This window comes from Sturnira hondurensis, unplaced genomic scaffold, assembly GCF_014824575.4.
Source record: "Sturnira hondurensis isolate 20B ecotype Veracruz unplaced genomic scaffold, ASM1482457v3 Scaffold0004257, whole genome shotgun sequence".
Lineage (NCBI taxonomy): Eukaryota > Metazoa > Chordata > Mammalia > Chiroptera > Phyllostomidae > Sturnira > Sturnira hondurensis.
Window position 1 is genome coordinate 3,855,020 of NW_028076888.1, and position 12,594 is coordinate 3,867,613.

Below are 12,594 nucleotides of genomic sequence, written 5' to 3' on the forward strand. Positions count from 1 at the left end.
TCCCCAAACTCCTAAAACGATCTGAGAGTCAGGAGATGGAGGGGAGACGCCCCATGTCTTCCCTACCTCTGAGCCCTCAGGTTTAAGTGCGCGTCTTCGGGGGCGGCGACAGGCCCCCTCTTTGGGGCTGCCCTTCCCATAATCACACTGGACTCTTTCATGGAGTTTTCAAGAAGCACCTTGTAGTCAGATTTGTTTCCCCCATTGGGTCAGAGACTCCTGGGGGGTATAGACCCAGTTGTGAGAACTTGATGGAGTCACATGACTTCTGTGGGCCTCAGTTTCCCCTCCCGTGAAATGAGGAAGTGAAACTTAAGGAGTCCCTCCGTTTCTTCTACCAGTCTTGCCTTCTGCACATACATGACACCCCACCATGTCAAAGAGCTTTAATTGTGGGATGGAAAATACAGGAACCGTGGGTGTGGAGGAGGGGCGGGAGCCCCAAACCCAAACCGTAGTTCTGAGGGCCCCTCCGACAGGCTGGATTTAGAGCTCGGGCTGTCTCCGCAGCGCCTCCCGCCTGGCAGGCCCGACCGTGCGGCAGGCCTCCGGTTGGTGCCGCCTGCGCTACCCGTGGGGCAGTGGTTCTCAGAAGCGTGGGACAGGGTGCAGGCGAGGCGGAGGGACCGGGATGGCGTGCTCCCGCCGGGACAGGGCGCACAGCGGTGGTCGGGCGTAAGACGACGTGTAGGTGCTTTCTCGTAGACCAGCCTCGGGAGGGAGCCATCTCTGCTTCAGCTGCTCGTAGAGTCCGTAGTTTGTAGGGGGCGCTGCAAGAGAAAGCAGGTCCGGGGCCTGGGCTGGCAGTGCCAGGCAGGGAAGGCAGGCTTGCGGGCGAGCGTTGGCTTGGCCAGCTCGAGGGAGCCTCTGGCTGGGGTGCTCCCGTGTACTCACAAGGGACCAGGAGGCCTCGGAGAGGTCAGGCCCATGACCCAATGAGGTGGCACCGCCCCCTCTTGGGTAACTCTCCCACCCCAGCAGGGAAAGGAGCAGTGTGGGCTTGCAAAGTGAAGAAACCCTTGCAAAAATTAATGCAGCGTGACAAGCCGTTCACTCTCTGACCTACGTCCCATGGCATTCATTGAAGGGTAGGACTACAGAGAGGGGGAGGCAAAGGGTCAGGGTAGCTTGAAACATAAATCAGACTCAGCTACTCTCCCAGGTAAATCCCTCCGAAAACCTTTGGTGCTATCTTGGAGCTACCCCCACCCTGGAATGCTCTTCCCCCTAATCCCTGTGTGGCTCCCTCCTTCTCCACTCAGTTATCTCCTCAGGAAAGCCCAGCCCTCATCATCCCACCCAGAGGAGATCCAGGAACACCCAGCTCACTTTCTAGCCTTCCCTGTTTCCATCAGAGCTCACATCCCAGTCCAAAACTACTAGATCTTAAGATATCTTATTCCCTAAAGGTGTCTTAATCGTCTCCCAACTGGAACGTCAACTCCCTGAGGGCAGAAGTTCCTCCCTGTGTGTCCTTGCTGAGTGTCCAAGGGGTACAGTGAAGCCTGACACCTGGACCATCGTGCTAGTTAGGAAATGAATGATTAGTCCAGGTGTGCAGACCCATTGCTCCAGCCACCTGTGCTCTAGGTGGACCTGCTGCTCAGGGCACAGGTGGGGCTTCATCCCACCACCAGCCTCATCCCAGGGTCAGAGGGAGGGGGCAGGTGGCAGCCCTGGGGGCAAACAGGGCTCCTCCCCCCCTGGGTTCACGCCAATGCTCTCCTTGCACCAGGGTCCCCTGGGCACACCTCAGCCCTGGGCAGGTGTGGGCCCCTGACAGCCCAACACAGGGGGAAATCTAAAATGATAAAAATACCCAGAAGGGGGAAGTCGGATTTCTCCGGAAGCCACTGCGACTTATGTTTATCCCAGGTACGGCGTGGGGGCAGGCCCGGGTTGTAATGGTGCCGGTTGTAGTGGTCGTCGTACGTGCTGATCAGGTGGCGGTGGGGGGGCTCCTGGTGGTGGGTGATGACGTGTTTGTACGGGAGCCCCTGGAAGGACAGGCCAATGGCATGTTGCTGGTGGGAGCCAGGCATCCCCTGCCTGCCCCGGTGATGGCGAGTGTGGCTGTGCGGGCTCCCAGGGCCACACTGGTCTGTCCCACCCTGATCGGCTCCCTCCAAACACACGCCTCAGCTTAGCTGCCGTCAGTGCCCTGTACCAGTGACCCCCAGCTTCTTCTGCCAAGTCAGTGAACTACTGGGACGCGTTAACACGAAAGTCAGGCCCCCTGGCCGAACAGGGAGGGTCACACCATCTCGTCCCATGCCCCTGTGCTCTCAAGTTGTCCCCTTCTACTTGTCTCCAGTCTCCAAGCGCCTATTTCCATGGCGAGTGCAAGCTGAATGCGGAGCCTGGCGTGTGCACCTTGTACTTCAGCCGGTCACTGGGAAGCGTCAGAGAGCAGCCTTCCTCTGCACAGGATTTACGGCAACCTCGGCTGGAGACTCAGGGAGGGACCCCTTCGGTGGAGAGTCATTTACCGGGGAAAGAAAGCTGGTTCTCCCTCCTCTGGGACGACTGCCTGAATCCGAGCTGTTCCTCAGAAAATCCCTGGGCCCCGGACAGGAATCCTGGGGGACTGGGCTGATTTACGGGGGAGGAGAATGTCGATTTTCATGCCCGTCCTCTGGTCTGGAGCACACAGGGAGGTCTGTGGCTGCTCTGGTCTGGAAATGCCAACCACACCCAATATTTCAAGTGCTGGTCCATAAATAAGTCAGGTCACAATGGCCGAGGGAGACGGGGGCATGGGCACAGACATTCGGCCGGGGTTCCCAAGGTTCCCATCACCAGGTGCCCAGAGCATTTCCAGTGCCAGGGAAAGCCAGCCGGAGAGGTTCCCATCAGCCAAGGGCAGTGTGGGAGTGGGGGGTTGGTGAGGCCGGGGAGGAGGACAGAGACCAACAGGCATTTTCGTGCTAGTTCTCTCGGTTTGGGGAAGAGCCCTGCTGTCTCCATCATGTTCCCGGGATTTTTGTTTTCCTCAGCTACAATAAGGTGATAGATGTAGAGACAACTGCCTTGGAGAGAAAAGCTTACAAGTCCCCAAAGAAGAGGCATGCCACACCCGGCAGGGCCACATGGGAAAGCACCAGGGTGGGTCAGAGGCAGAAAAGGAAAAGAGAACATGACCCGGGGAATGGGCGAGGCAGGGTGGGCTGGTTTCAGAAGCTTGGGATGGTGTAGCTTGACTCTAGGCTCTGGGCGGGAGGAGTGCCTCTGGCTGCGGGTGCCTGCCCCTGGAGTGACCTATGCAGGGGACGTGGCTGGGTGAGTGAGTGTGCGTGTCAGGTGAAGGAAGTGGCTGCGGACATGGGCTGGGGACGGTCGGTTTGTGTTCCTACAATAGCAAAGCATCATTAAAGAGCTAAAATGAACAGTGTGATTAACACACCCGCCTGGGAGAAAAGCACCGGCAGGGGCGTTTCCATCGGGGGTGATAACCTCAGCTCTCCAAGGTCCACTTGAACGGCCATCAGCATTTGCCTAGGAAGGGTCCTGGAGGCGGGGGTGGCGTGCAGACGGACACCCAAGAGCATCTCATGGGGTGGAAGCAGCCATACAAACAGGTGTTCACGCTGTCTGGAGGGATGAATGTCAGGTGGCTTGGTTCTATTCTTTGTGTGTTGGGGGGCAGGGGGCTTGTTTGAATCTTAACAACCGTGTGCGTACATGTGGTCCGCCCTCCATCAAGGTTTGTAGAGGGTCCAGAGGTCTAAGAAACAGCACCTCATGGGCGTGGAAGACAACGTGAGGTGCCTCGTGTGCACGGATGGTTGGGGACGGGAAGCCCCGGTGGTGGGTTCTGACTTCTGCTTCCTTATATTAAGATGCGTCTGTGTCTGCAGTGTCCACAAACGGTGACGTCAGCAGACCCAGAGCAGCAGCCTGTCCGAGGGCGCCGGCGCAGAGCTGAGATCCCGACGCTCTTCCTCCCACTGTGGGTCCCCCGATGCAGAAGGCAACTCCGGCATGTGATGAAGGGACATCTCAGGACACCCCTTGCTTGACCTTCAGAACAGGCCCCTGCTTGGGCCCTTAGCTACACAGCTTCAGACGTGACATGCACCACCCCAGGCACATTTTATGGGAAAATAAGCCTGCCAAGCGCAACAATCTCTGTCAACTCCAGATGCTCCCGTTCTGACAGATGTCCACCCCTCATCCTGTGCTTCCTTGCCCCTACCGGGCCTTCAGGGGGTGGTGGGAAGGGGGGTCCTGAGGTTGCATCCCCTGCTCCCCGCTCCACGGGCCTAGAACACGACATGACACAGACACCCAGGGAGAAGGAGCTGCATGTGACTTTTTGTACAAAAGAGCAGGAAGCTGGGGCTCAGATGACACCAAACGCTGTCATCCAGACCTCACCATCACATGTTTTGGGAGTGCCTTACGTGATGCTCACAACAGTCACCCCAGTTCAGTGTTAATCACGCTCGTTGTTTGTCTCCTACATCCTTGGCCTGTATCCTGCTGGGGAAGTGTGGAGGGGTGGGGGAGATAAGGGGCTGGGATGCAGGGCGGGAGAGGCTACCAGCTCCAGATTGCGCAGATCTCTGTTCATCAGGTCAAGTGCCACCTGCAGCCCCTGGGCTGGGGACAGTGCAGATGAGCCTATGCCTGTGTTCCCAAGAGGGCACTGGACCCAGAAGAAGCTGCCTGGTAGAGGCTCTGAGCCCTGGGGAGGGGCCCAGCCTGAGTGTGGGGCCCCCACTTCCTCTTACCTCAATTCTACTCTTCCCATACCACCTGGAGATCTGGTCCGGTCTGTGGCCCGGGAAGGGAATGTACCCTATCCTGTAAGTGGACTGGGGAGTCTTCTCAATGGCTTTGGTGAACTGGAAAAAATCAAATTTTCAACACAACTTCTGTGACTTCCCTTCTCAAACGTCTGCTGTAACCCCTCCCCTCCTGGGCCATCAGAAGGGCAAGGAAAGGGTAAATCGGGACCCCACACAGTGCAAGCTTAATTCTGCCCCTTCCCTTCCAGTCCCGGAAAAGGAGTGGGTACCCCACCATCCAGGACCCCTCCGACCGGTCCCTCGCTCATCTCCTTCTCCCTGTTCCTCCCCGTGCTCACCTCCTCCCCTTCTCTGGGCTCACTCTTCCCAAATCACTCTTTTCTCCCCTGCCCATGATATTATGTTTCCTGGTTGGTATTTTAAATGTGTATTGTGGTAAAGTATACAGAATGAGATTTACTGTCTTAGCCACTTCAAAGGGCACCATTCAGTGGCACCAAGCACGTCACTTCATCCTGCACCTCTGCCACCGCCGTCCATCTCCAGAGCTGTTTCATCATCTCAACCCGAAGCTCTGTCCCTATTCAGCAACTCCTCCCTCACCCCTCCCTCAGCCCCTGGGGCCCACCGTTCTGCTTTCCATCTGTATGGATTTGACCACTCAAGGCACCTCCTTTAGGTGGGATCACACACTATCTTGTCCTCTTGTGACTGGCTTATTTCACTTAGCACAGTGTCTTCAAAGTTCGTTGGCATAGTAGCCAACGAAGTCAGAATGCTTCCCCTTTTAAAGGCTGAGTAACGCTCCATGGCACGTACACCACATTTCACTTATCCACTTATCCGTCGTGGAATTGTTTCTTCCCTTTGGCTACTGTCAATAACACTGCTATAAACATGAGTGCAAACATCATGTTTACACATCAGAGTGTACAAACATCTCTCTCAAAGACCTTGCTTTCAGTCCAATCCCAGAATTGGAATTGCTGGGTCAGATGGTGATTCTATGTCTGACTTTGTGGGGAAACGCCACACAGGCTCCAACGGTGACGGCACCGTTTTGCATTCCCACCAGCAAGGCACAACACTTCCGATTTCTCCACGTCTTCACCGACACTTGTTATTTTCTGTTTTTTTAAAAGATGTTACGTATTTATTTGTGGACAGAGGGGAACAGAGGGAGAAAGAGAGGGAGAGAAACATCAATGTGTGGTTGCCTCTCACTCACCCCTCACCTGGGACCTGGCCCGCTACCCAGGCAGGTGCCCTGATTGGGAATCGAACCAGCAACTGTTTGGTTCATAAGCCAGCAATCACTCAATCCACTGAGCTACACCAGCCAGGGTTATTTTCTGTTTGTTTGTTTTAAATAATAGCCATTTTAGTGGGTATGAAGTGGTAACTCATCATGATTTCTATTTGCTAAATAGTTCTTTTTCTGATGATTAATGGTGTTGAGCATCTTTGCGTGTGCTTATCGGTCATTTGCTTATCTTCTTTGGAGAAATGTCTCTTCAAGTTCTTTACCAGTTTTTAATCAGGTTGGTTTTTGGTGTTGAGTTGAAGGTGTTCTTTATATACTCTGGATATTACTCCTTTATCACATAGAAGATTTGGAAACATTTTCTCCCATTCTGTCAGTCACCTTCCCACTTTATTGATAGTTTTCTTTGATGCATGAAAGTTTTTAATTTTGACAAAGTGCAATTTATCTGTTTTGTTGTTGTTGTTGTTGCCTGTTTTTCAGTGCCGTATCCAAGAAATGATTGCCAAATTCAGTGTCATGAGCTTTTCTCCCATGTGTTCTTCTGAGAGTTTTCTGGTTTTAGGTCTTTATCTAGGTCTCTGATCCATTTTTAATTAATGTTTGTAATGGTGCAAGGTAAGGCTCCCACTTTATTCTTTTGCATGTAGATAGTTTTCCCAACACCATTTGTTTTTTTAAAAAATAGTTCTTTTTTATTGAGTAGTCATGGTATCCTTGTTCTTTTTTATTGACTGGTCTTGGTATGCTTGTTCTTTTTTATCGACTGGTCTTGGCATCCTTGTTGAAACCATCTGATCAGATACATGAGGGTTTATTTCTGGGTTCTTTATTCTACTCCAAGGGTTTACATGTCTGCCTTCATACCAGTACCCCACTGTTTTGAGTATTGTAGCTTTGTCATGAGTTTTGAAATCAGAGAATGTGAGTCCTCCAACTTTGCTCTCCTTTTCAAGATTTGTGTGGCAATTCAGAGCCTCCTGAGATCCCCAGTGAATTTTAGGGCAGTTTTTAAAACTTGTGCAAAAAAAAAAAATCCTAGAGACAGCTTTGATTCTGAAGATGGTTTGGGGTAGTATTGGCATCTTCACAGCATGAGGTCTTCCAGTTCATGAGCGCAGGACATCATTTCATATGCTGCTGCCTTCTCTGATGTCTTTCAACAGCTCGTTTTTAGCAAATAAGACTTTTTCCTTCTTCAGGTTTACTTCAAAGTATTTTATTCTCTTTCATGCTATTATAGATAACATTGTTTTCTTAATTTCCTCTTTCAGATCGTCCACGGGTAATGTATAGAAGTGCACGTGATTTCTGCATGTTGATTCTATGCCCAGCTGCTTTGTTAGATTTGTTCCTTTGTTTTAAGAGGGTGGGGAGTGTGGTGGGGGGGTCTTTGGGGTTTGGTGCATGTATGGCCATGTCGTGTAGAGATGATTTTACTTCTTTCTTTCCAATTCTATGAATTTTACTTATTTTCCTTGCTCTGGCTAGAACTTTTCATACAATGTCAAATAGAAGTAGCAAAAGCAGGCATCCTCGTCTTGGAAGAAAAGCTTTCAGTCTTTAGCCTTTGGGTCCGATGTTCGCCATGGGTGTCTGATGTACAGCCTTCCTCATGTGGATGGAGCTAAGTGCCAAGTAAAATTCGCCAGTGGGGCCCTTCAGTCCTGGGCTTTTATTTTCTGAGGGGCTTTTGATTACTCATTTAACTTCCTTATTAGTTACCAGTCTATTTAGATTTTCTATTTCTTCATGACATTTTCTTCAATATATACTGTTTCTCTTTGCTTCTTGGAACATTTTTTGAACTTAACGTCTATTTTTTGATGATATTAGTATATTGCCACTCCACTTTGTTTTGGGTACTATTTGCATGGGATACCTTTTTCTACCCTTCCAATTTCAACCTGTGCATGTCCTTAGGTCCAAAGACAGTCTCATAGATGGCATGTAATTGGATCCTGGTCCCCTCCCCACCCCCCTTCTGCCAATCCATGTCTTTTGATTGAGAATTTAATCTATTTACCTGTAATTGCTGTTAGGGGAGGACTTACTTTTGACATTTTATCCTTTTTCTGTAGGTCTTACCGGGCTTTTGTCTCTCATTTTCTCCATTATTGTCCTTTTTCGTGTTTAATTGATTTTTTGCAAGTGACACATTTTTATTTCCTCTCATCTCCTGTTGTGTATATTCTGGAGATATTTTTGTAGTTATCGTAAACATTACATAAAACATTGTAAAGTTATAACATATATTTTAAATTGATACCAACTTGACTTAACTCATATTTAAACATTTTGCAGGTCCACCCTCTCCCACTTTATATTGCTGATGTCACAAATCCCGTATCAACATATTGGCACCAATTAACATGGACTTATAATAATGTTATGCATTTGCTTCTAAATTCTATAGAAAACAGTGGAGTTACAAACTAAAATTATAATAGTGGCTTTTATATTTGTCCACAGATTTACCTTAACTATAGGTCTTCATATTTTTTATGGCTTCATGTTATCTAGCATTGCTCCATTTCAGCTTCAGGGATTTCTGTTGGATTTTTTTTTTTTTTTTGCAGGGCAGGTCTAGGGGCAATGAGCTTCCTCTACTTTTGTTTATCTGGGCATGTTTTCCTTTCCTTTGTCCTTCATTTTTTTAAGAGTGTTTTTTAAATATTTTATTTATTTATCTTTTTAGAGGGGAAGGGAAGGAGAGAGGAAAGAAACATCAAGGTATGTTTGCTTCTCGTGCATCCCCTGCAGGGAACTGGCCCCTGCTGGGAACTGGCCTGCAACCTAAGCATGTGCCCTGACTGGGAATCGAACCGCGATCGTCTGGTTCGCAGGCCCACGCTCAATCCACTGAGCTACACCAGCCAGGGCCTGTCCTTCATTTTTGAAGAGCAGTTTTGCTGGCTACAGTGTTCTCCGTTGACAGCTTTGTTTGTATTTTGGAGCACTTTAAATATGCTGCTCCACTGCCTTCCACACGCAAGGTTTCTGCTGAAAAATCTACCCGTGATCTTATAGTCTCCTTTGCAAATGGTAAGTCATTTTTCCCTTGCTGCTTTCCAGATACTCTATGTCTTTGACTTTCAACAGTTGATTATAATGTGTCTCTGGGGTGGTCTAATTGGATTCGTTCTACTTGGAGTTTATTGTGCTTCTTAGATTTGTAGATCCATGTCTTTTCTTCAAATTGGGGAAGAGTTCAGCCATTATTTCTTCAAACAATCTCTCTGCCCTTCTCATGCTGTCTTTTCTCTCATAATGTGTATGTTGAACAGCTCGATGGTGTCCTACAAGTCCTTAGGCTCTGTTTCCTTTTTTCATTCTTTTTGTTCCTCAGGCTCAAATATTTTGAGTGATATTCCTTCAAGCTCTCTGATTCTTCCTTCTGTTTAAGTCTACGGTTGGATGTCTCTAATTTTTCAATTTAGTTATTATATTTTTCAGCTCCAAATTATTGTCTTGTTCCTTTTTATAATTTATACCTTTTTATTGAAATTTCATTTTGTTCATATATCATTTTTTCTGGTTTTCTTTACAATGGACCCTTGAACAACATGAGTTTGAACTGTGTGGATCTACTTACATGCAGATTTTTTTCAATAAGTACTATAAATGTATATTCTCTCCCTTACAATTTTCTTAGTAGAATTTTCTTTTCTTTAACTTACTTTACTGTAAGAATACTAATATATATATTAGTATTCTTATACTAATATATATATTATCATATGTTATATATAATCATCCAAAATATGTGTTAATTGCCAGTTTATGTTATCAGTAAAGCTTCTGGTCAACAGTAGGCTACTCATATAGTTAAGTTTGAGGGGAGTCTAAAGTTATACATGAATTTTTGACTGCACAAAAGATGGGTCAACCCCCTACATTGTTCAAGAATCAACTGTAGTTCTTTGTCCATGTATCCTTTCAGCTCTTTAAGTATATTTGAGATAGTTGTTCTAAAGTTTTTGTCATAGACTTCTAATGCCTGTGTTTCTCCAGAGACAGTTTCAGCTACTTTAGTTTTTTTCTTTGAGTGGGCCATCCTTTCCTGTGTCTTCATATACCTTAAGATGTTTCATTAAATATTGGGCATCTGGGGGGAGAAAGCCACCTCTCTGAGGCTTTTCAAACTAGCTCCATTCAAGAGACCATCTCTACTAACTAACAGGGCAGGTTCTGAACCTTGAAGTCAGCTTGGTGTGAAGACTTCAGGACTTCTCAGGACCTTCTGAGCATGCCACGCACCCGGGCTTCTTTGTGTGTGTGTGTTTCCCCCGTGTACATGGCTTCTTTAAAATGCCCTAGTTTCCTAAAGGCTCTCTCCCCTGCTTCTTCGAAGGGCTTTACATGTTCTGTTGCATTTCTCTCCCTGTGATCTCTTGCCCCCGACATTTGCAGAGCTGTAGTCTGGAAGCTCGCCCTGCAGCTTTTCTTAGCCCGAAATATGAACTATGTCCCTTTTCCTGAGCTCTGAGTTAGGCAAAACAGAGACTCATCCGTCAGGCAGCCCCCAGGCAGGTTAGAATGTTGCTCTACTCCTGACTTAGAGGGAGGGAAGTGGGAGCCAGGCCACTGCTTCCCCACTCTGTACCATGTCATAGCGAGGGCATGTGGAAAGGGCGAGGGAAAACACCACGGGGTTCTCTACCATTTTGAATGTGGCTTTTTCTAAATCAGGCATTTGATTTGTTGCTTTAGACCTTCGACTGTTTTCTAGGGCCCGTACACAGTTATTTTAGCTCAGCAACAGTAGTTTTTTAAATGCTTCTGGGATAGAACAAGGACTTCAAATTTCCTAACCTGCTCTCTTTCTTACATCATTCCCACTCCACTCTCTTTGAGCCATTTCCTCGAGGTATAGGGCCAGCTCACTATATCCCTGGGCACTGCCCTGTTTGCAGGAGTCTGAAGGGGCTGCTCAGACAGTTCTTTTTGCCCTTGGAACTTCCATGACACATATCCACTCCTCACACAAGACCAACTGCACTCAGATCTAAGAATGGCCACCAGTCGTGTCTGGCCAGGAGGGTGTTGAATGCTAATGTGCTCCATAAAAGCAGCCTTTTCCAGTTCTCAGAAATCACCACCCATCTTCCCACACTCACACCAAAGCTACCAATTCTATCCCTTTTTGTCCTTGGCCCATTGCCCAAGAAAATGTGAGGATATTTAGATATCCCTGCAAAAATTTAAGTGGCTCCAGTGTTGGTTGCCAAACATGAAGACATTCAGTTTTAAGTAGGTCAATTCAGACCAAGTATTTTGTAATAGCCTCTGAAGAACACAGAAATACCATGAGCGCAATTGTTTTGAAAGTAGAATCTGAAATGCACAGGCAGCAGGGCAAGGCACGGAACAGGTGCCAGAGAACAGCAACTCCTCCCGGACGTCAACACAGGGGATGTCAAGCCTACCTTGGCAGGTACCACATTCTGGTAAGGGCCAGGCCAGGGAGAGCAGAGATTCTTCAAATCAAGGTTCAGAGCCCTGGCTGGTATGGCTCAACTTGTTGGAGCATCATCCCATACACCAAAAGTTTGGGGGTTCGATTCCCGGTCAGGGCACATACCTAGGTTGAGAGCTCAGTCCCCCAAAGGGGTGCATATGGGAGGCAACCAGTCGATGTTTCTCTTTTGCTCTTTCCCTTCCTCTCTCTATAATCAATAAAGATATTGATTTTAAAAATCAAGGTTCAGAAGAATTAAGGACAGGAAATATCAGATGCCTAGAGACTCTCCACTGAAAATAGTACTATGAGGTACAACTATATTGACACATCTGCTATGGTATTTGAGACAGTGGGGACCTTGAGGGCTGCTTGTCTGTAAGTCAGTGGGGACACAGTGGGGACCTTGAGGGCTGCTTGTCTGTAACTCCCAATGTAGCACACAGACACCCTAATGCCGTATTTTAAGATGCAGCTATCTATGGGCCTTGATTTGAAAACAGTAATGGCTTCACTCCTGCCTCTCCCTGCCGGTCCTCCCTCTGAGCACTGTCCACCTTCTGCCTTTCCTTACCTTCCTCCTCTCTTCCACCCAGTTTCCAATGAGCACATGGGTTGAATACTTGCTCTCAATCTTCCAGCTGGGAGTATTCAGCGACTGTGGATTTACTGCGGTCAACAACTGCATGGTGAGCCTTCACCCAGGTTTCTCTGACTTGTCACAGCTTACGGTTTCGGGAACAGGGAGACTTTATGACATCGCCGCATTTGAGTGCCTTTTATTTTTCTTCCCAGACACCCTTTTGAGTGGGCAGTGGATGACACCCTGCCAACTTTACAGAATAAAAGGGCCTCGAGAATCCATTTTCAGGCTCCAGGGAGAGGTGAAGTGATCTTGGATTCCCTACTGTTGACTGTCTCCATGGTGATAGACTCTGAGTATAAATAGACTCCTTGAGGGAGCAGCTGATTCTTCAAGAGCAGAACTGTTTTAGCCTGAAAGCTCAACATTTTGTCATTGACAAGTGCTGTTTGTTGTTTTCCTCGAAGTGACAGACGTACTTCAATCATTCTCAAGCCAGTATCTGCCAAATATTCCAATGTGAAGAATCATGGTT

At 48.1% G+C, this 12,594-nt stretch overlaps 1 protein-coding gene across 1 annotated transcript; it reads right to left on the reverse strand.

Moving 5' to 3' along the window:
* Positions 1-341: 341 nt before the first annotated feature.
* On the reverse strand, positions 342-12,360 carry CFAP107 (cilia and flagella associated protein 107). Its single transcript, XM_037045320.1, has 4 exons — positions 12,051-12,360; positions 4,734-4,847; positions 1,820-1,997; positions 342-770 (listed from the first exon to the last, which is right to left on the reverse strand). Exons 1-4 carry the CDS (start codon positions 12,162-12,164, stop codon positions 589-591), a joined length of 588 nt encoding a protein of 195 aa, XP_036901215.1. The 5' UTR covers positions 12,165-12,360; the 3' UTR covers positions 342-588.
* Between the last annotated feature and the right edge of the window lie 234 nt (positions 12,361-12,594).